Raw genomic sequence first — 21,996 nt, 5'->3', positions numbered from 1 at the left:
CATGGAAATTGACAACACTGCACATCCAAATAGAGTAACTCAACATATAAGGCTACTGGTTGTTAAAGGCTAATGGAAATGTAGTGATTTACTTTTCAGTGTTTTAGCAACTGTAAGGTGGTTTTGATAAACCGATAGTGAATTGCAAGGCAGGAGGATGATACTCACAAAATAGAAATAAACTCACCTAATCTTGCATTGACCACATTTGATGCATGCAATAGTATACAATTCCTTTTTCTCCGTTTTTAGGATTTCATTTCAATGAACTGTTCGCCAGGTTTAGTCATTTTCTCTAATAAATCTACTCCTTCCTTATTTACTTCCTATAACTTTTCATCTTGCCATTGACCTTTTAGATACTTTGGTGGCCCAATTATTCTTTGGTGAGCCTGTTTGTGGACCCTCACTGCCTCTACCCTTCCTTTGCTTTGCCCATTCTTTCCATCATCTGCACACTATGAGATGTCTGTGAGCCTGTCTGCAGACCCTCACTGCCTCTGGCTTTCCTTTGCGATCGTGTTAATCACTGCTCTGTTGCCTGTGAGTTTGAGGCATGCCCACCAATCTTTAAGGTGCCTGTCCAAAAACACTTGCTGCGAGCTATCGGAGGCTAGAAGCTGCAGGATTTCAAGCAAGGTTTCAGGTAAGGTTTCTATTTTGAGGTGTGGGCAAGTGTTGTGCGGGGTATGGAAGAAACCCCATTGCCATCATTGCTAGAGAAAAATAGTGGCAACAGCCAAGGACAAATCTATAACCCCACTAATATCACCATGGAACGAGACATTTCTTATTGGACTTCCCATGTCAAGAATTTGCTGCACAGGGTGGAATTTTTGGAAACTGAAAATCAACAGCTCCATTCAGAAGTAATAGACTTCAAGCAGCTGGATTGTGAAATGAAAACACAAGAAACCTTGGATTTACAAAAACCAATTGAGGATCAGCCTGTGTTCCAAAAAGAAATAATAAACATTAAAAATTTATAGGAAGAGATGAAACCACAGCAGGCCATTTTTAAACAGGAGACAAAACACAATAGAAAACACTTAATTCTTGGGTTGAAGTGGTCTGCAAAAGAGAGCAACCCCCCCCCGCTTACCAAGGTCAAAGAGGTGGTACAGGAAAATTTGAACGACGAATGCCTCCACCAAGCTTGAGAGCTCAATTTGAGAGTACGCGGGTCCTTTCTCCAGTGGCCCCTTCGGGTCCCCTATAACCAGGCACCTCCTTTCATGATACTCTAGATTTGAAGGACCGCACTCTTGAGCATGCATGGATGGACCTAACCTCCATGCTCTTCATTTGTTTCCGGACACTTGAAGATAGACTCAAAGCCCTTGGGTCAAGAGAAGATTGATTTCTCTCCCATCCGAACAAAAGATCTTTCTCGATCCAACCTTACCAAATCCCAATATGCAGAGCTCAAGTTATTGAGGAACCGGGTCACAACTGTGCTAAAAGGAGTGGGCAGTCATTCGTTATCTCTAGGTCATCATTTGTGATTAGGTCCCTTAGGGGTACTCTCGCCCTTGGGCCAAGTGATGATCTTGTTCAACTGGGAGGTATTTTATGAGGAGTCGACCCACTGTAATATTCCTACTAGGAAATTAACAGTAATAATCAAGCAAGAACACTATATGCAAAACAAAATTCAAGGGAGGAAATTCCATTGCATTTTGTAGCAATTTAATAAGAGAACTTGTGTCATCAACCATTGAATGAGCGAGTAACAGACTTCAAATAGTCCAGCAAATTTTTGTCCTCTGAGTAGTACAACTAGATGATCATCCTTGGTTCTTCTAGAACAAGTAACTCAGCCTCCTCAAGACCATTGTAGCAGCAGCAATAGTTTGTCATTAATGGTAGTGATCCCATTCTTTATTTTGATGTGCAAAGAATAGATTTCATCATTCTGGGTTGAGTATTATTTTCAGTACCCAAATACCCATGTTGTCATTTCTATAGAAACTCAGATCTTTGCAACAAAAAACCTTCAAACCAATGTCTTCAATCTGCTATGATAGAACAGTAATAAATCTACAGGGACTTGAACTTATCAAGAGAACTTTGATCTCTAAGCTTGAGGAGGGACTCGGCCTCTTTTTCTCTTGTTATCAGAGCGTGCTTTCTTCAAAGGCATGACATAGATCCTTTTCCTTCTTGCCTTAATGTGCAAGAAATAGATTCCAAGACTGAGTGCCCATATAGAATACTTAATGCATCTTTCAGGACCTTTTAAAAACTAGTAGCTTCAATATCCTGCTCTACATACTGCAACATCTTTAAAGAAAACACAGTTTTGTTGTTCAGCACGTGTATTCATCACATGATGCTTTATCTTGCTTCGAGCAATAATCCAAATTGTCATAGCTTCTTGAAATATCAATATGGCATTCATACTTAAGGTTAGAGTGTATCTCACCAATAAACTAGTAAGGTGAAGAAACTTCTTCCCTGAATGAGTTCTTTGCAGCAGATGAACTCAGCGATTATTAGAGAATATATATATATATATATATATATATATATATATATATATATATATATTTTATTATTAATGAATGAATGGATGGATTACAATTTGTGGGAGGCCCTGGCTTTATACTGCCTTGGGTGCCTCTTGGTGAATGGGCATGATTTGTGATCATGCCCTTTTGCCTATTTTAACTAATTGTTACAGCTACTAATTAATTTACATAATATTGCCTCCCTCCTGAAAAGATGCTTTGTTTTCAAAGCATATGTAACAACGGATGTTGTTGAAGAAATACTTCAGACTCCCAAGAAGCCTCTTCTTCTAGTAAGTCCTTCCACTTGATTAGGTATTCTTTGATTACTCGAGATCACAATTTCTTTTCCCTGATGGAGATGATGCCTTCTGGTTTGAGAATGACCCTTCCTTCGTCATCTAATGATGGAAGTGTTGTTTGTGCTGATTGATGTTCACCAAGTTCTTTTTTAAGGAAAGATACATGGAAAACGTTGTGAACATGTCTTTCATGAGGAAGGTTTAAACGGTAAGCTGCTTGACTAATCTTTTTGTTGATTTGGTATGGCCCATAAAACTTTGATGCTAATTTGTTTTTTTCCTTTCTATTTTAAGGATAACGACTTGTACGGTTGGAGTTTAACAAATACCCAATCTCCAACTTCCAATTCTCTCTCAGTTCTATTTTGGTCAGCTTGCTGCTTCATATCGTTTCTTGCATTATTTAAATTTTCTTTTAGAGTTTGGACGACCTTTTGGGTTTCTTCTAGTTGGTGTTTAACAGCTGGTAGTTTTGTCTGGATGATACCAAGGTCCTTCCATTTTGGAGGTTCATACCTGTATAGAGCTTGAAGTGGAGTCATTTTTGCTGACGTGTGGTAAGTAGAATTGTACCACCATTCAGCAAGATGTAACCACTGAACCCACTTATTTTGTTTGTCTATGGCATAACAATGTAGGTAAGCTTCCAAACATTTATTGACAACCTTTGTTTGGCCATTTGTTTGAGGATAGTAAGCAGAACTTATGTTGAGGTAGGTTCCTATATGATTGAATAATTCCTTCCAAAAATTACCCTTAAATTTGGCATCTCTATCGCTCACAATGACCTTTGGAAATCCATGTAATTTATAAATATTTTTGCAAAATATCTTAGCAATTTGTTTTGCTGAATCTGATTTCTTCATTGCAATAAAGTGAGCATACTTGGTGAGTCTGTCGACTACTACAAGAATCTTATCCTTACCATCAGATACAGGTAACCCTTCAATAAAGTCCATTGATATTTCTTCCCATATCTGATTCAGAATGTTTAAGGGATGAAGCAGGCTGGGTGTCATAATATTTTCATTTTTATTCCTCTGGCATTTTTCGCATTCGGCTACATATTTTTTAATATCATTGCTCATTTCGTTCCAAAAGAACGATTGGCGTGCATTGTATTAGGTTTTAGAGTTTCCTACATGTCCAACTGACAGTGCATCATGCGACTTTTTGAGAACCTTGGCTTTCAATTTGGAATCTGCATTCAGATAAATTCTTCCCTTGTACCATAGAATATTGTTCTTCCATTCAAATTTTGAATTCCGAGGAAGATTATTGATTATAGCACTTGTTTCTAGATCTTTTGCGTATTCACTTCGAATTTCATTAAGCCATTCGGGACAATCACTGACACTGCGAGTAACAATGGTGCTTCGTCTTTCCTCCACAAGGCATCAACTACTATGTTATCTTTCCCTTTCTTGTGTAATATATCCATGTCAAAGGTGGCAATTTTTTCTATGCATTGTTGTTGTTCTGTAGATAGCATTTTCTATTGGAGGAGATGTTGAAGACTATTATGATCTGTTCGTATTAAGAACTTATTTCCTAAGAGATATTGTCTCCTTTTGGCTAATGCGTGCATAATAGAAAGCATTTCCTTGTTATATGTAGACTTGAGACGTTCATGCTTATTGAGTTTTTTGCTTTCAAACGCGATTGGATGACCGTCTTGCATTAATACTGCTCCTATGCCAAAACTCGAAGCATCACATTCAATTACAAATGGTTTTGAGAAGTCTGGAGTTGCCAATACAGGGGCATTAGACATAACTTCCTTCAAATCTTCAAAACACTTTCCTGCTTCATCATTCCATCGAAATGAGTTCTTCTTTAGAAGGTTTGATAGGGGTGCGGTTATATGGGCGTAGTTTTTAATAAATCTTTGATAATATCCGGTCAACCCTAAGAATCCTCTTAGCTTGGAGATATTAACTAGTTTGGGCCACTCCCTTATAGCCTTGATTTTATTAGGATCCACTTTTACTCCTTCATGGGATATTATGTGTCCGAGATATTCTACTTCTTCCTTCCCAAAGGTGCATTTGGACTTCTTGGCATAGAATTGATGCTCTTCCAATAACGTAAGAACTTTCTCCAAATGTTGTAGGTGCTCCTTCCAAGTTTTACTATAAATTAAAATGTCATCAAAGAACACTAACACGAACTTCCTTAGATATGGACGAAATAACTCGTTCATAGTAGCTTGGAATGTTGTTGGTGCATTGGTTAACCCAAAAGGCATTACTTTAAATTCGTAGTGACCTTCATGTGTTTGGAACATAGTTTTTGGTATGTCTTCCAACCTTATTCTGATTTGATAATATCCTGACCTTAAGTCCAATTTTGAGAAATATTTAGTGCCATGTAGTTCATCCAACATTTCATCGATGAAGGGAATTGGGAATTTGTTATTAATTGTTATTTTATTTAGTCCTCAATAATCGATGCATAACCTGAATGTAATATTCCTAATTAGCCATGGCTAATTAGAATATTCGATTTTGCTCAATTTTGCCTTCTATAGTTATTTGTAAATAAAAAGGTGAGGAAAAGGGGACATAACTCACTTTAGAATAAAAAGTCACTTCCTAGTAGCACAACGTTGTGACATAAAGGGGAGCCAAGTGGGCCAAAGGACCACAGAGAGATGGGGCCCACGCAGACACTTCGAGGGACTGCGCAGATGGAAAGGGAACACGTGGCAAGAGGGGATTACGTTGGAGGAGGTGAGCTTTGGGATTGGGAGAGGCTAATGCTATAAAGGAGAGAGGAGCTCCCTCATTTTGTGATTGGATTATGAGCATTTGAGCTAGTCACTTCGACTTGGAGCACACTGGCTATTTAGCCTGTCTGCATCACTGTTTAGCGCACTGAGTGTCTCCGTTTGAAGATCTCACCCTTAGCCCCGGGGGACTTCGAGTGCCTACTCGGGCAAGGTATTTTCAGCAGTCTTTTTGCAGTAGTTTTGATCTTTGGCATTAAGGTGGAGCTGAGCATTGGAATACTGCACAGTCTTAAGAGAGAGGGACGCGGTTCTTCTGGGAGAATTTCCGGATTGAGGATTTGTGGAGGAGTTGAGCTGGGACATTGAGCAAGGAATCAACTCTTGCATATTGGAGTGGTTTGGTAGAGTTTCAGGTAGTATTTTGGAGGACTATACTCATTGGTAGTGCAGGGCCTTGAGGGATTGCGTGATTCCCCAAGGGGGCGATTTTCAGGGGTCGGCCATTTCAGAAAAGCTTTTTGGGTTTTTTTGGGTTTTCTGAGTAGGGGCGGATTCCAGAGTTTCAACGTTTTTTGAGGAGGGGAACATCCCCAAATCCTCATTTGATTTCCAACAGTAGCAGTAACACGACAGTTTTCCAACAGCATCCATGCAGAGGCCATTCCTTTGTTATTCTGAGTGTATTTCTTCACTTGCTTGGTGCAAGTCGAGGTGCCATCCTTCTGATCACCTCCTGTACTCATTCCATTACTCAGTATAATAAAATGGCTTAGCATTTCTCTCTGCATTTCTCGAGTATCTGCCTATATTTCTTGCTTATATAATTATATGTTACACCATTGTTATTTTTATCATTTTGAGTTTCCCGGTTATTATATTATTTGTGCGTATTTGGTTGGAGTTTACTGGGGTTTTGGGGAAAATCTCTGAAACAGGATATTACAGTGGTATCAGAGCATAGATCTGGCTCAGCCTGTGGAGCTAGCAATCTATGACACCGGGGGAAAAGCCCTACATCTGTTACAGAGGTAGGAGATACAGAGACACTGGGCGTAGGTTGGAGAACACCTATGGAGAGGGAGACTGTGTTCCAGTGGTGAACGCAGAATAGGAGGAGCTTGTGGTGGACGCAGGATAGGAGGAGCCTGTGGTGGATGCAGGATAGGAGGAGCCTGTGGTGGACGCAGAGCAGGAGGAACCGATGGCAGATGATGACGGGAAGAAATTTGCGGACATGCTCCTCAAATCAGTGCAGGATCTGTCGAGGCAGATCGAGGTGATGGGGCAGAGATTCACGGCAGTGGAGGCTAGACAGCGTGAGAGCCCACGAGTTTTCCAGGTTGGAGAGGGATCGGGTGCATCTCACCATTTGCTAGAGCAGGGTGCCACTCAGCGTGATACTACTCAGCAGGTGGCCTCACATGCCCCTATACGCTCTACCATGCCCACTTTCCTAGGAGCAGATACGGGGGCCGAAGCACAACAGGAGGCAGAGCCCAGTCATATGGGCGATTATTTTGCGGAGTAGCAGGGCTATGGGCAGGAGTTCAGGGATGCTCTCTCATTAAAAGACTTTGTTAAGCTCCAGCGGGATAGTAGACCCCGCGACCATCACAGAGGATACTGGCATTATCATGATGGAGACACCCACTGCACAGCTAGTAGATTTCACTTGCCTACGTTTGATGGCTCATCAAATAGTTCGGCAAAGTCCTAGGTGGAGAAGCTGGACATCTATTTCCAGCTTAACCAGATGTTGGAGACAGAGGCCATCAAGGTGGCGACATTACATTTGGATGATGAGGCCCAGGATTGGTGGTTCCATGGGATGGTTACACTCGGGCATTCCACAGTGACGACGTATGCCGAGTTCACTAGGAGATTGATTGAGAGGTTTGACTGGAGGGATCCGGAACAACACTTTGTTGAGCTGACGAGGCTCAAACAGACAGGGAGCCCAGAGACCTACATTGCGGACTTTTTGAGGGTTTCAGTGATGGTGCCAGATCTATCCACGACATGGAGGATCTACATGTATGTTGAGGGGTTAGCAGAGCCACTTCGGGGTCTAGTCAGATCCGCTAGACCAACCACCCTTCAGGATGCTATTAGCAGGACCCGAGACTTACAAGATGTCTTACCCAGGACCCGGACACCTTACCCCCAGTGACAGGCTCTTCAGCCTAAGGGGAAGGATGTGAGGATTCTGCCTCTGAAGGGGAATCCAGGACGGGTACAGATTGATGATGATGTCAGGAGGGAGTTGAAGAAGCGGTTGTGCTTCACCTGTCAGGAGCCGTGGGCACCAGGACATAGATGTGCTGCTAGCAAAGCACATTTTATTGAGGTCTTTTCCGAGAGCAGCGGGGAAGAGGATGAGGAGGATGATGTGGAGGTAGGAGATAGTCATGCCATGCAGGATCCCTTGCCGTCTCCACCACCAGTAGCAAGTGGTGCAGCTTTTGCACCTACTAGAGGAGCCCTTGCAGCATTGCGAGGAGTTCCCAAGTATTTGTTGCTGCACGTATGGGGGATAATACGTGGCCAACGAGTATGAGTTTTGGTTGACAGTGGGACCACCCACAACTTCATCGATGCACAGATGGTTGAGCGGAGAGGTATACCGACAGAGAGCTTCGATGGATTTTCAGTTTTGGTCCCAGGAGATCAGACCATGGTGTGTGCTCGTTATGTTCTAGAGTTATCAGTGACGATGGGCACCTACACACTGACTGACCACTTCTTCGTGGTCAATATTCCGGACACCAACATAGTACTGGGTGTTCAGTGGCTCATCACTCTAGGGAAGGTCACTACAGATTGGAAGGCCCTAGAGATGGAGTGGGATGATGAGAAGACAGGGAGGCATGAGAAGATACGGGGACAACACACATACCCGCCTCAGACTGTTTCAGCTCATCAGATGGAGGCAGTCTTCCGGAAGGGAGACATAGAGTGGGCAGTGGAGCTGCGTGCATCAGAGGCAGGGACTACAGGGTAGATGGTGCACCCAGAGATACAGGCCATCCTTGACTAGTATGCCACAATGTTTGGGGAGATTCCACTGGGACAGCCACTGACTGGGTTTTTGAGCACACCATTGAGCTTGAGTAGGGAATACAGGCAGTGAGTACCACCCCCTATAGGCATCCCAAGGCCTATCGAGATGAGATTGAGCGCGCCATTCAGGAGTTGCTGGCTCTTGGGCACATTCGGCCGAGCACGAGTCCTTTTTCTTCTTCAGTGGTGTTGGTGAAGAAGAAGGATGGAACATTGAGGATGTGCATTGACTATAGGGCCCTGAACAAGAAGACCCTGAAGAACAAATACCCCATACCCAGCATCGATGAGTTGAGAGGAGCACGGTTCTTCTCAAAGATTGATTTGAGATCTGGGTACCATTAGATTCGCGTGAGGGAGCAGGACATTCCCAAGACCTCCTTCAGGTGTCACTATGGGCACTTTGAGTTTTTGGTGATGCCCTTTGGGCTGACCAACGCCCCAGCTACATTTCAGTCTTGCATGAATCACATCTTCTGCAATCCCTTAAGGAAGTTTGTGTTGGTGTTCTTTGATGATATCCTCATTTACAGTAGGACTTGGGAGGAGCATCTCCAGCGCATTGAGATAGTATTGCGCATCTTGGAGGAGCAACAGTTCTATGCCAAGCTCTCCAAATGTGAGTTCAGGTTGACGGAGATGTTCTACTTGGGACACATCATAGGAGTGGACGGAGTGAGGGTCCATGAGGAGAAGATCAGGGCCATCAGAGATTGGCTGGAGCCGAGAAACGTGACAAAACTTTGAGGATTCATTGGCATTTGTACTTACTACTGGAAGTTCGTTAAGGGTTTCTCACAGCTTGCTGCACCCTTGACAGATTTGACGAGGAAGGGGGCATTCAGTTGGCCGGATACAGCACAGTGAGCCTTTGATAGGCTCAAGGAGGTTATGAGTAGCTACCCAGTGCTTGCGTTGCCAGATTTTACGTAGCCATTTGTTTTGAAGTGTGATGCGTCGGGAGAGGGGATCGACACAGTGTTGAGGCAGGGAGGTCACCCTATAGCCTTTGAGAGTCGGAAGCTCCTTCCGCACGAGAGGTTGTATTCTATATACGACAAGGAGATGCTGGCCATCATGCATGCATTGGCTAAGTATCGGCAGTATTTGGTGGGTAACAGGTTCAGTGTGAGGACTGATCACAACAACCTCAAGTTCTTTTTGGAGCAGAAGCAGCTATAGGAGAGGCAGTAGAAGTGGATTAGCAAGATCCAAGCATATGACTTTGACATTGAGTATGTCAAGGGTAAGAACAACGTGGTAGCAGATGCCCTTTCACAAAGGCCAACCATGTTGTCTCTTATGAGCTTGGACGTAGACTGGAAGGCTCGACTCTTAGTAGAGTACTCCAAGGACAGATTTACATGTGAGGTTCTGTATGGGCAGGTGGCAGATGACAAGTACAGGGTGGTCGATGAGTTCATCTACTACAGGGACTAGATCTTCTTGACTGAGGGGTCTCAGCTCAAGAAGAAGATAGTTCAGGCGTCACATGATTCACCATTGGCAGATCATCAGGGGTTTACCAAAACCTACAGGGCCATTAGAGAGAGGTTCTCATGGAAGGGCCTCAAGGAGGATGTACTTAGCATGTCCGGGAGTGCGATCTTTGCCAGAGGAACAAGGGGGAGATGAACCATCCAGTGGGACTATTGCAGCCTCTTCCCATTCCAGAGGGGAAATGGGAGTGTATTTCGATAGACTTCATCATAGGGTTGCCCATGGTACAGGAAAAGGATTGCATCTTTGTCATTGTCGATCAGCTGATAAAGTACTCACACTTTTTCGCCATATCCGCACACTACATAGCAGCGCAGGTGGCCGAGCTGCTCTTCAGAGAGATTTTCAGGTTACATGGTCTTCCCAAGACCATCACCAGTGACAGGGACAACCATTTCATGGGTGTATTTTGGCAGGAGCTTTTTCGGTTGGTTGGGACGGAGTTGACACCGAGTACCAGTTATCACCCACATACAGACGGGCAGACAGAGATAGTTAACAAGTGGCTGGAGGGCTACTTGCATAACTATGTCAGTGGGCAGCAACGAGCATGGCTAAAGTGGCTGCATCTGGGGGAGTACTGCTACAACACTACACATCACATGTCCATCGGTATGTCACCATTCTATGCTTTGTATGGATATCATCCTTTATCTTTTGCTGACGTGATGTTTGGTGCTAGCAAGGCTCTGAGAGCCAAGATTTGGATCCAAGAGAGTCAGGATATTCTCCGAGCTCTCAAGGATAACATGGCTACAGCGTAGACCAGCAGAAGCTGTATGTTGACAGGGGTTGGGTGGAGAGACAGTTTGAGGTAAGAGACTTGGTCTACCTACGATTACAGCCATACCGACAGTCCTCACTGAAGTAGAAGGGGGCTGAAAAGCTCAAGCCCCGCTTTTATGGGCCATATAGGATGATACACAGGATTGGACAGGTAGCATATGAGTTGGAGTTGCCACAAGGCAGCGAGATTCATAACGTTTTCCGCGTATCATGCCTGAAGAAGGCGTTGGGACAACATGTGATAGTAATAGATGAGCTACCACCCACGAATGATGAGGGGCATTTGGTGTTGCAGCTAGAGGCTATTATTGATACCAGGGAGAGGCAACTACGGAGCAGGACGGTCTGGAAATTCTTGGTGATGTGGAAGAATCTACCAGATGAGGATACCACTTGGGAGAGAGAAAATTTTGCAGCATCCGTCAGTTCAGTTGCTTGAGGACAAGCAACATTTTGCTGGGGGAGATTGTAATATTCCTAATTAGCCATGGCTAATTAGAATATTCGATTTTGCTCAATTTTTCCTTCTATAGTTATTTGTAAATAAAAAGGTGAGGAAAAGGGGACATAACTCACTTTAGAATAAAAAGTCACTTCCTAGTAGCACAACATTGTGACATAAAGGGGAGCCAAGTGGGCCAAAGGACCACTCAAAGATGGGGCCCACGCAGACACTTGCAGGGACTGCGCAGATGGAAAGGGAACATGTGGCAAGATGGGATTACGTTGGAGGAGGTGAGCCTTGGGATTGGGAGAGGCCAATGATATAAAGGAGAGAGGAGCCCCCTCATTTTGTGATTGCATTATGAGCATTTGAGCTAATCACTTCGACTTGGAGCACGCTGGTTGTTTAACCTGTTTGCAGCACTGTTTAGTGCACTGAGTGTCTCTGTTCGGAGATCTCACCCTTAGCCCCGGGGGACTTCGAGTGCCTACTCGGGCAAGGTTCAACAGTCTTTTTGCAGTAGTTTTGATCTTTGGCATTGAGGTGGAGTTGAGCATTGGAAGACTGCGCAGTCTTGAGAGAGAGGGACGCAGTTCTTCTGGGAGCGGTTCCGGATTGAGGATTTGTGGAGGAGTTGAGTTGGGACATTGAGCAAGGGATCAACTCTTGCATATTGGAGTGGTTTGGCAGAGTTTCAGGCAGTATTTTGGAGGATTCTACTCACTAGCAGCGTAGGGCCTTGAGGGATTGCGTGATTCCCCAAGGGGGCGATTTTCCAAGGTCAGCCATTTCAGAAAAGATTTGTGGGTTTTTCTGGGTTTTCTGAGTAGGGGTAGATTCCAGAGTTTCAGCGTTTTCTGAGGAGGGGAACAGCCCCAAATCCTCATTTGATTTCCAACAGTAGCAGCAGCACGATAGTTTTCCAGTAGCATCCACGCAAAGGCCATTCCTTTGTTATTTTGAGTGTATTTCTTCAGTTGCCTGGTGCAAGTCGAGGTGCCATTCTTTTGATCACCTCCTGTACTCATTCCATTACTCAGTATAATAAAATGGCTTAGCATTTCTCTCTGCATTTCTCGAGTATCTATCTATATTTCTTGCTTATATAATTATATGTTACACCACTATTATCTTTATCATTTTGAGTTTCCCGATTATTATATTATTTGTGCGTATTTGGTTGGAGCTTACTGGGGTTTTGGGGAAATTTCTGAAACGGGATATTACACTGAACGATCCTTCTTTTTTCCGCACCAATACAACTGGAGTAGCATACGAACTTTTACCTTTTGAGATGATGCCACACTTTAAAAGATCTTGGATTAGTCTATCAATTTCTGTTTTTTGATGATGGGGATATCGATACAGTTTGATGTTGACGAGGTTTGATCTTTCTTTGACTTCTATTGTATGCTCGATTTCTCTATTAGGAGGCATTTTCATGGGCAGGGCTTGGAATACTTTTTCATGCTTTTGAATTAGCTCTTGTACTTTTGGTGCTTCTTCACTGATCAATTTTGAAGTTAATAGTTCTAATTGGTGACATTGTACTACATAGGCTGGTGCTCCTCTTCGAATCATTTTCATCATTTGGGATGATGATACGATTTGATTCTTAGGTGCTTGGAACCCATATAATTTGTATTTCTGCCCTTTCCATTTAAATTTGATAAACTGCTTTTGATGGTTGGCAAAGTAAGTAGCAAGGGTTTGTAACCATTAGATACCTAAGACCACATCCACTCCTGCTAATGGTACCGTGTAAAACAAAGATTCTAATTTAAAGTCTTGAATTTGCAATTTGACTTTATGGCATTTCCCTACCTTTTAAATTTTCTTACCGTCGGCTACCATAACTTCATGTTAGGCATGGGAAATGTGAAAATGTTGAGTCTCTTCATCATGGTTGAGCCCAAAAAATTGTGGGTGCTACCAGTATCGATGAGAACCATTACATTGTTCTTCTTGATATGTCCTTTTAATTTTAATGTTTGGGGTTGTGATATACCTGTCATGGCCGATAATGATACTTGCGGGATGCTCTCGTCATCTAGTTTTGGAGAGAATTCCGAGGAATCTTCAATTTCTTCTACGTCTAATTCATCACTGTTTGAATCATTAGTTGCTTCACATTTATACAGGTTTTTGGTCTCTTTTCCTTTAGCATACTTATGTTTAGGGTCCCATTTTTCGCCACAATGTTTGCATTTTCCCTCTTTCACCCTTTGCATTTCCACGTTAGTTTTTTCTCCTTCACGAAGATGAGGTCAAACATATTTTGTGTTATCCGTATTTGCAAACTGGGGAAATCTTCGTCTTGAATATACTCCTTTAGCCTTTGACTACAACACCTTGTCAAATTTCTTTTCAACAACTTTTGCTTTTTGTCTTGCTACTTATATCGACATAATGTCATGAAGCTCAAGTTCTGCTTGTAGATGGGGTTTAAGTCTCGAGGTGTACGATTGAATGAGTTGAGTTTTTGATAATCTAGGTACTCGTATTGATAAAGTCTCCCATTCTCTAGTGTATTCATCCACATCTCTTTTTTGTCGCAATTTGGTGAGTGTTGAGAAGAACTCTTCTTCCTTGACACCATGGAACCTTTTAAAGAACACATCATTAAATTTCCTCCAACTGATAGCAAGTGTTGTCTTCTTCTACCACATATACCAATTATATGCTTCGCCTTCCATTTTCATGGAAGCATGCCTGATCTTTTCGTCATCATTGTCAATATCGTAAATCTCAAAATATTCTTCTGCTTTATTGAGCCAAGCAACGCTGCATTTTTTGTTACTGTCGAATTTGGGTAACTCGATTTTTGCTTTACGTTGATATGTTGCTAATGTTGGAGCAAAAAAGGGGTATTGATTTGAAAACGACATTGGTGTATGGATTCCCAAGTTGTTTATTTTGAAAATTCGTGTTACTATTTCCTTGATTAAGCGTGGAAGATGTCTTCGGAGACTCGGGTTTCTCATGTGCGTCTGATGATTTTGACGAATCTGGAGAATTGAGATGTTGAGTAGCCTCATTATTCTAGAGCATTTGATCGGGTGTAATCTTCAGGCTGGTACAAATACAACCCAACATCACCATAGCTTGATCCACCTTAACTGAAAGGTCTGCCTGATCCTTTTTAAATTCATTCTTGTTCTCCTCGAGCTGACTCTTTATTCCATTTGTTGTGTCCTGCAGTGTCTCAATTTTGTCGCCATGTTCGGTCACCTTAGCCTCAAGTTCTATCAATTTTTTATTGAAATCGGCCATCGACATTGATGCAGCCATTGATCTGGTATGCAACGGAGTATACTTATCCAACCGTAACTTTCCTTAATTTTTTTAAATAAATTTTTTTGTTCATTTATATATTTTAATTCAATAATCTAATATATATATATATATATATATATATCTATATATATCTATATCTATATATATATATATAATGACTGAATTTATAAATGACTTATATAATATTTATATAAATATTAATGAAAGTTTAATTAAAATTTATATAATCACTATATAATAAAATTATATATGGCATAAACTTTAAAATTATACGATATAATTGAAAGTGGGTCTGTGAAGACACGATGGCAATTGAACGGACGACAGAAGGCAGAGAATAAGAACGACGAGTTTGGCTGGAGCGGTGAACGGACTGGATGGTTCAGAGTTTATGGCAGCTGTGACAGGGGTTACCAGTTGGTCGAATGATGGTTGACGGTAGTGGATTGGTGGGGCGTGTCGTGGAAGGGCTTGTTGGAGCAGTTGCAGATGGTGTGGATAAGAGGGAATGGAGAAAGGGTTCGACGACGGAGAAGAGGGTGGCTGTGCCCAAACGGTGGAGCAATGACGGAATTGTGTACAGCAACGGGGTTGAACAACAACCTAGTCCGAGGAGCGAACCTGCTCTGATACCACATGCAGTAGATGAACTTAGCAATTAGCAGAGAATATATATATTTTATAATTAATGAATGAATGGATGGATTACAATTTGTGGGAGGCCCTGGCTTTATATTGCCTTGGGTGCCTCTTGGTGAAGATCATGCCCTTTTGCCTATTTTAACTAATTGTTACAACTACTAATTAATTTATATAACATTCTTCTTGGATTTAATGTCAACAGATCATACCTAGTCCTATGGTTTGACTAAACAACAACTCACAGTCCCATCTACTTTCTTATAAAAAGCAACTTTGATACAAGTCTAAAGGGAGATCACAATCTTATTCAGATTTTCGTAATCAATCTTGATATTGACTTTTATCAAGCATATAAATGACACGATCTACAAGAGTTTTTGATGTGAATGAAATCGCTGGGATACATACATATGTTTTATTTAAATCGAAGACTTGTAACTTCACTGACCTTCATATAGGTCTTAATTCCCATGTCCAACTTGCTTGGTGGCTAGAACAGCTATTCAAGACTTCAACTTTTGTCATTAATGCATCAGTCCTTCAATATCAGATCTAGTATCGATATTAGATCTTCAAGAGGAACTAATTATGTGATTTATGAAACACTTTAATCTAAGACATCAGGCACCGTACAAAGGGGGTGACTTTGGCTGGCTTGTCTTCAGGCAGAGATCTTTTTCTAACTTCTTTTGGTTGCATCTTCAAAGAGACATCATCTTGAATTCCTATTAAAGGACTTGGCTTCTGAAAATGACTTCAGTCTTTCAAAAATTATTGTAACAATTATTCTTGCGCAGAGATTTCACTTTGCTGGCTTTGATATTTACTGAGACATTTTCAGAGTACACTAAAACACCTTCTGAGATTCTCGTCCTTCGATCTGAGGTTTTTTGTTTCCCTGAAATAGACCCTGAGGCTATTCGGCCTCTTGCAATTTGCTTCTGAGGTCATTTGCTTTCTCGGCCTTCCTGAAACTAGACTAAAGCTTCTTTTCGGGCTACTGAGGCAATTCGGTCTGAGGCCTAACCTCAAATAATTTCAGCCTGAGGCACTTCGGAGTCTCGGACTGAGGCCTAGATAATCTCAGCCTCCTTGTAATAAAATTTTCTTGACCTACTTAATTTGCCATACTTCTTAAGGCTTCAAACAGATCTTTGCTCTTAAGACTTCTTTAACAGATTTTCGACCTTCTTGAGAGTTGACAAAGGCTTCGACCATTTACTAGTATACTTTGGCCTTTTTGATTTAGGCACAAACAGGCCTTGGTCTCTTTCAGAGCATAGGATTTCAAACAAGCTGACTACTTCAAGGCTGCTCTCATACCCTCTCTCTGATACCATGTTGATTTTTATATATTTCCTAGACTGGTAATTACTTCCAATACTTTCATAATTAGTCTATCTTGCATCACAATCATTATTAAGCAATTACACTTGGAAATTCTTAAACAGTAGAACAATAATGCCAGTAAGAACAAAAAGAAACAACCAAACACGAGAGACACAAAATTACCCTGCGAAAACCACCCCAAACCAGGGAAAAACCCAACAACCTTTTCTCAGAGAAATTTGTCCATTCAACAAGAGATACAATCTGAATTTTCCAGTCAAAACAAATCAAACTGACCAGTGATCAAACAGAGATAAAATTCACTCTCCTGAATTTTCAGCCTCCTGCCTCAGATTTCGTCCTCTTCTTGCCTCAGATTTTGCCTCAGCCTATGTTGTAGGAAACATGGTATAGGGATCCGTTTCCGTACGGAAACGGGTACGAAACGCGGAAACGCTTTTGGTACGGCCGTGAAACGCGTTTCCGGCCGTACTGCCACGTTTCCTGAAATGGAAACGTGGCCAGTACGGCCGGAAACGTGTTTCAGGGCCATACGACCCACATTTCCTCATTAACTTGTGTTTTTTTTAATTTGTTTTTTAATTTACTTTTAGGGTATGTTAGTGACTTCTTGTTGCTTCTAGATGTGTGTCTAAACTTATAAAAGTGAATTTTTGCCCTAGTGTTGATATGTAGTTCATCAGGAAGTTTGAGGGATATGCAGTTCATGGTAATGTTAAATTCTTAAAGTAAAAGTGATATTCTCCTTTATTTTTCATTTTCATCCTTATACTCAATTTTTAACATTACCATGAAATGACTCAGGATGTTTGAGAGTGGTTCTGCCCTCATTGGATTTCATATGGAGAAAGTAGAATTTTAGATCTCACTCAGTATCCAGCAGACTTATTTGTTTTTTAGGATTTCAGGATTGGAGGGATTGCAATGTTTCCATTGGATTTTATCATGTACTAGGGTATGAAATTTGTATTTAATCAAGAGAACCAAGCCCTCTATGCAGGGGAAACTCCCAATAATCAAGATCATGTAGGGTACTAGGGTATGAAACGTGTATTTAATCAAGAGCACTAAGGTCGTTCAACTATGTAGGAGGAGACTCCCAATACAACAGTGGTCCTTCTAAAGAATGGGATGTGGATGCAGAAAATCCTGATTTGGATCTCTCTCTTGCAGCCTTATAGTCTTTATTGTACTTGCAGCCTCATATATTAATATAAATAAAGGCTGATTTTGAGATTTGGATATATAATAAAGGTTGCTTTTGGATATTTCAATATTTTTATTTTCATTATGTGATCATTCATGAGTAAATGTGATGTAAATTAAATCTTAATGTTTAAGTGTAATAAATTATAATGTATCATTTATGCTTTATGATTGCACACACACACACACACAAACATATATATATATGTATATATTTTCAATATATATATATATATATATTTTTTTTTCAATATATATATATATATTCGCGTTTCCCCGTTTCCAAAATTTGGGGAGGTCGCGTTTCATATCGCTTCCCGTTTCGGAAACTCGTACCCGTTTCCCCGTTTCGTGCAACTTAGGCCTCAGCCTTGTCTGAATTGTTCCTCAGATTGGTCCGAATTGATGTCCAAGTGGAGGTCAAATTTCCTTTATATACAGTGATCAAGGGAGCGCGAAGAGACACGTCTCTTGTTCTGAACCGCCTTGGGGCCAACCTTACATTGTGGAGGTAGAAATTTATATTTTGAAAAATCAAATTTTATCTCTTTTAAAACCAACTTGAAGCCAATTTATATTCACCAATTTTGGAGGAATAATACAAATAATTAAGATCGACCGAAGCTACAAAACTCCAACATAATCCATACCAGATGCGCAAAACAAGCAAGCATAAGCACCTGATTGCAAAATGATTAAAGTAACTTTTTAGAGGAAGCCCACCTTCATCCATGTGCTCATGCTGGATGGGTGAGAAGCATATGGATGATGCAACTGGTGGCAATATAATGACATGTCATCTTCTGGTGGTGACTGTTAGGCACTGTTGGCTATGTAGCTGACTCGTTGGCTGTCAAGAATAAGAGAAAAATTGTCCTATAGGGTTACCCATTTTAATGGGTAACAGGTCCTTGGAGACTCTGCCTCATGCCAAAAGAGTATTTATATCTGGCTTGTCGTTCCACAGAAGAGCTTGTCTTCTCAGGCCAGACTTATAAGCTTATCAGTTTATGCAAGGTTCTTGTTGACATTTATATGATAAGCCATCTATGACAATTTTGTGTACTTGTTTTTAGTTATAAATTTTCTGTCCTCATGTCAATGGAGAAGATGTGTTTAACAATTAAACACATCTCCACAGAGAGTGGTAGTGCTGATAAAACTTTCCTCTATGCGTCCTCATGATTTGGATATCCGATGCTTCACCTTTGAGTCCTTGTCACTATTTTGCCAGTCTTATTAACAAGGATATTGTATGCATACATTTATTAATTTGTAGTAGCACCTTTCTTGATCCTTCCTATGCGAATTGAGTAGATGCCATTGATTCTTGAGCACAAATCTTAGCATGTTGTTTCATATGGAATGAATGTTAGATTCATAATGTTGTTGTTGAACTATTACCTTATGGTCTTAAACAGTTTGGATTGTAAATCATTTCTGTTGTTATTATTCTTAATTCCAAGTGTTGTGTGCACTTATTATATTGGAATTCCACGTTTCTGCTTCCTCTTACCTTGATAGAGCATTACTTGGTGAAGTGCAGCTCTTTATCAAGCATGGGACTTAGTAGAAGATGAATATCGATTTACTGTGCTACTGCTAAATCTAATCCCTACATTTTGTCATAATTTTTCTTGTTGAAAAGTTATGACCCATAGCTATAATAATTGGCTTAGCTTTATGCACCTGTGATAAAATATGACCACAAAATATTACAAATTCATTATGTGATTGTTTACCCTAGGATCCAAGCCCTTGACTGCATCAAGATATACAAGCAAAGCAGATGAAAGAAAAGTTGCTAGGAAAATGAGGAATGGACCAGGTAGGGGCCAAAATTTGGGTGGAAGATTTCAACAATCAAAAGGTTTCAAGCGTGACAGTTTTGACCGTGTTCTTCTTGATGCTCCTTGCTCAGCTCTTGGTTTAAGGCCAAGACTCTTTGCTGGAGAGGTAACAAGGATGCTTACAAACCTTTAAAAACTTCCTTTTCAACAATGAATTAGTTTCCATGCAATGTGTTATTTAAGAATGTTATGCTGGTAAAAACACTATTATTTTTTGTGCAATGTCGGCAATCTATTATTAGATTTTTTCCAGCTCATAAATTTTTATTCCATTTTGTATTGAACCTTTAGAAGGTTAACATTTATAGCTGTAAATCCTTGGATGGGTATTTAAATTCTTCCATTTTATGTTATTTTTCATAGTCTGAGTAAACCCAGTCTTCGATTGTTGTCAGGAAACTCTTGAAAGCTTGAGAGGGCATGGTAGGTATCAAAGAAGGATGTTTGACCAAGCTGTTCAACTTGCACGTTCTGGAGGAATAATTGTTTATTCCACGTAAGTCCACATTTTAAATTCTAACTTGCATAATTTTGTGAGGCTTAAATTATGCAAATAAGTTTGCTAGTATCCATGAGAATACATTATCATTGTTATGGATTGAATTTATGGCCTAGATTGGTTAATGAAATGTAGTTTAAGTTCCTTTGAGGAAAGGAAACCAGCTATCATTGGAATATGGGTCATACTGGGACACATTTTTCGCATGCTCTTTAGGTTGGAGAAGCTTGCAAGAACAAGGCATTAAATTCTTTGAAGTATGTCTTGAAATATGTTTACACAAGGCTCTCCAAGGAAAAAAATATGGACTTTCAGAACACGGACAGACACAGACACACAAACACACACATACATGGACATACATTTTTAATATTTATAGCCTATGCACAATTTAGAATGTTTTTTTTTGCATGTGTATTGTCATTTGCATTTTACATTGTTTGGAGTGTTGAACTTGTCATATATTTCATGTGTTGGCAGTTGCACAATTAACCCTGGGGAAAATGAGGCACTAGTTCGCTATGCTCTAGATACATACAAATTTCTTGCACTCGAACCACAGGTATGCATAGTTTCTTAGAATACCATAGCCTTCAGTTAAAAATCATTTTTTGGTCAGTTATATTAAACTATTTTGCATATAGATAGAAGCATGCCCAACGACTTGTCGAGTTTGAGTTGAATTTGATTTGAAGCTCATTGTTTCAGGGTTCATTTCTTTAAAATTGAAGTTCATAAATTGTAAGTTATAAAAGCATAGCAAGTGAAAAGAATGATTTTGATGCATTATTGTTGCAATTGTATCTGACATGAATGGGATCGTTTTAATATATACAAAAAATGTTCTAAAATGTGCTCCTTTGTCTCAATCAGGTCACAAATTTGATTGATCACACAATGCACTTGATGAAATAATCCATTGCAAGATTGCAATCCAATGGATGTTTGTCAAAAGTGGCCAGTTATTCAACTTAATGTCCCATACATATAATACGTTAGATATATAGCGATTAGATGAAAAGAGAAGAATGATTTTTATTGTAACATAGGATCAGAAGTTTTGTAATTTGGCAAAGGAAATATTTCTACCACTAAATTTCCTCTAGAACCCCAAGAAAAATCCTAGTAGAACAATGTTATGAAAACACTACTTTTGTAGCCCTCGAGGCAATGCCACTACTAAGAATTCTATGGATCAGCTATGGTTTAGGAAGTTCAAATTTTCTCTAATACCATTTTGATATTTACAAATGAAAGTAGGAGAATTGAATGGAACCAAAGAGAAACCCAAATTCTGCAATAACCTAGGCACAAATGTGCTCTCTCTCTCTCTCTCTATATATATATATATGTATATTTCTATGAAAAATATCTTTTATTTCTTTGAGAAATACACATGACAAATGAGCTGTGTATCTATCTATCTATCTATCTATATATATATATATTTTCTATGAAAAACATCCTTTATTTCTTTGAGAAATACATGTGACTGTCTGAAGACTGTGCATATATAGGGGCCATACTACGCAGTCTTTCAGTTGAGCTTCACAACTTACATCTTTGTTACGAATTCTGTACTGATCAGTTTCCTGTCAAAACGATTTTCTGCAAAAACCGTTTCTTGCTGTCGAGGAGGATCAACTACTTCAAAAGTGGATAGGCTTCTCATCCAATTCAGTTCCATTCCTGAATTCGGTGAAGCAAAAAGTTCCTGTGGTTAGCTGGAGCGCTGCTTTGGAAGGATCATCTGCAATATGATTTAATTCTCTATAAACATGGTTTAAAACCACTGCCTAGAAGCTCTCTAAACTTGCA

At 40.4% G+C, this 21,996-nt stretch overlaps 1 protein-coding gene across 1 annotated transcript in view; it reads left to right on the top strand.

Moving 5' to 3' along the window:
• The window catches only part of LOC149169626 (rRNA (cytosine-C(5))-methyltransferase NOP2C-like), a 251,675-nt gene that overhangs the window by 89,300 nt on the left and 140,379 nt on the right, over positions 1 to 21,996 (top strand). The window contains exons 3-5 of the mRNA XM_089427134.1: positions 19,577 to 19,785; positions 20,075 to 20,175; positions 20,659 to 20,740. Of these exons, the coding sequence (XP_089283260.1) occupies positions 19,577 to 19,785; positions 20,075 to 20,175; positions 20,659 to 20,740 (392 nt within the window). The remainder of the gene's footprint in view (positions 1 to 19,576; positions 19,786 to 20,074; positions 20,176 to 20,658; positions 20,741 to 21,996) is intronic.

The sequence above is a fragment of the Pinus tabuliformis genome, chromosome 4_2 (genome assembly GCF_031772625.1).
Source record: "Pinus tabuliformis cultivar Carrire ecotype Pingquan chromosome 4_2, CPIR1, whole genome shotgun sequence".
In the NCBI taxonomy this organism is placed as follows: Eukaryota; Viridiplantae; Streptophyta; class Pinopsida; order Pinales; family Pinaceae; genus Pinus; species Pinus tabuliformis.
Note: the sequence above shows the minus strand (reverse complement) of the source record. Positions and strands in the feature narration are given on the sequence as shown.